The sequence below is a fragment of the Trachymyrmex septentrionalis genome, unplaced genomic scaffold (assembly GCF_001594115.1).
Source record: "Trachymyrmex septentrionalis isolate Tsep2-gDNA-1 unplaced genomic scaffold, Tsep1.0 scaffold81, whole genome shotgun sequence".
NCBI classification, from domain to species: domain Eukaryota; kingdom Metazoa; phylum Arthropoda; class Insecta; order Hymenoptera; family Formicidae; genus Trachymyrmex; species Trachymyrmex septentrionalis.
The window spans coordinates 284431-285530 of NW_017305997.1; the positions used below are offsets into that span (position 1 = coordinate 284431).

The following is a 1100-nucleotide window of genomic DNA, read 5'->3' on the forward strand; positions in this document are numbered from 1 at the left end:
AAAATACGCGAACGGAAGTGCAAATTTTTGGAATATTCGCATTTTATGCATTACACGAGAAAAGATATTTCATGAAACGTGGCATAAAATCTTTTAGATCAACACTTAAACGCCTTTCTGATATATCCGACTTTTTCCGATGTGTTTTAATATTTTTTTCATTACTTATAACTTTTTTTATTAATAAAAACAAATATGTACTTAATATCGTTATGTTCCTTAATGTCAGGCGTTTCAATTTGAAAAAATATATTCTGTTTATTTTTATAAAAGTTATAAGCAATTGAAGCAATCGAATTGAGTTGGGTAAAACATCAACATTTTGTTCCTGTAGTGAGGCATTTAAAGATTAATACTATTATCGATATATTTCTATTCAACGCATGAAATATGCTACATTTTATGAAAAGTATAGCGTATATGTAGCAAATTTCTACAGAAATCGTTCTCGCGAAACGGAAATTCCTTCATCGAAGGATTGAGCTTTAATTACATAGCCGTAGAGCCCTCGGGACGAGAAGACTTGCGGCTCCGTTTGGTAGACCCAATCGACCTCAGTGCCTTGCATCATCGGCGCTAAGAGCGGCATAGTCGATAGCCATCCAAAGTATCCTCCGGCTTCCACGAGCAAAACGGTCACGTTCGACATTTCTGAGAGCCGTGATGCAATCACGCAACCAGACGTACCAGCGCCAACTTGAACCCCGCAACAACGAGAGAAGCACCATTTTTATTATATTAATTAGATCAAATGTAAAATTCGAGTGATTTTTTTCTCATTGTGACGCAAAACATTAATGTTAGCGGTAATACAAAACATCAGCTGTTTATTAAATTAAATTTTAGATATGAACATTTAAATCAGAAATGTAAAACAAGCAGGATTCAAAGGGTAATATACAATTAGTAACTTTATATCTCAATTGACAACTTTATGTCTCAAATTTTGCTAAGAAAAAGAGTGTGAATCGTATTGTATTTTCTGTCTATTTTATGTGAAGCATCTAAAAGGCATGTATTAAGCACAATGCGATTTATACTAATCCTTTTTGATGAAAAATCGATGCTGCGTATATTTCGAAAAACGAAGTGGAGGAAGA

At 33.8% G+C, this 1100-nt stretch overlaps 1 protein-coding gene across 1 annotated transcript in view; it reads right to left on the minus strand.

The window, feature by feature from the left end:
• The window catches only part of LOC108754846 (neither inactivation nor afterpotential protein G-like), a 3871-nt gene that overhangs the window by 2380 nt on the left and 391 nt on the right, over positions 1–1100 (minus strand). The window contains exon 2 of the mRNA XM_018497469.1: positions 494–696. Coding sequence (XP_018352971.1) covers positions 494–696 — 203 coding nt within the window. The remainder of the gene's footprint in view (positions 1–493; positions 697–1100) is intronic.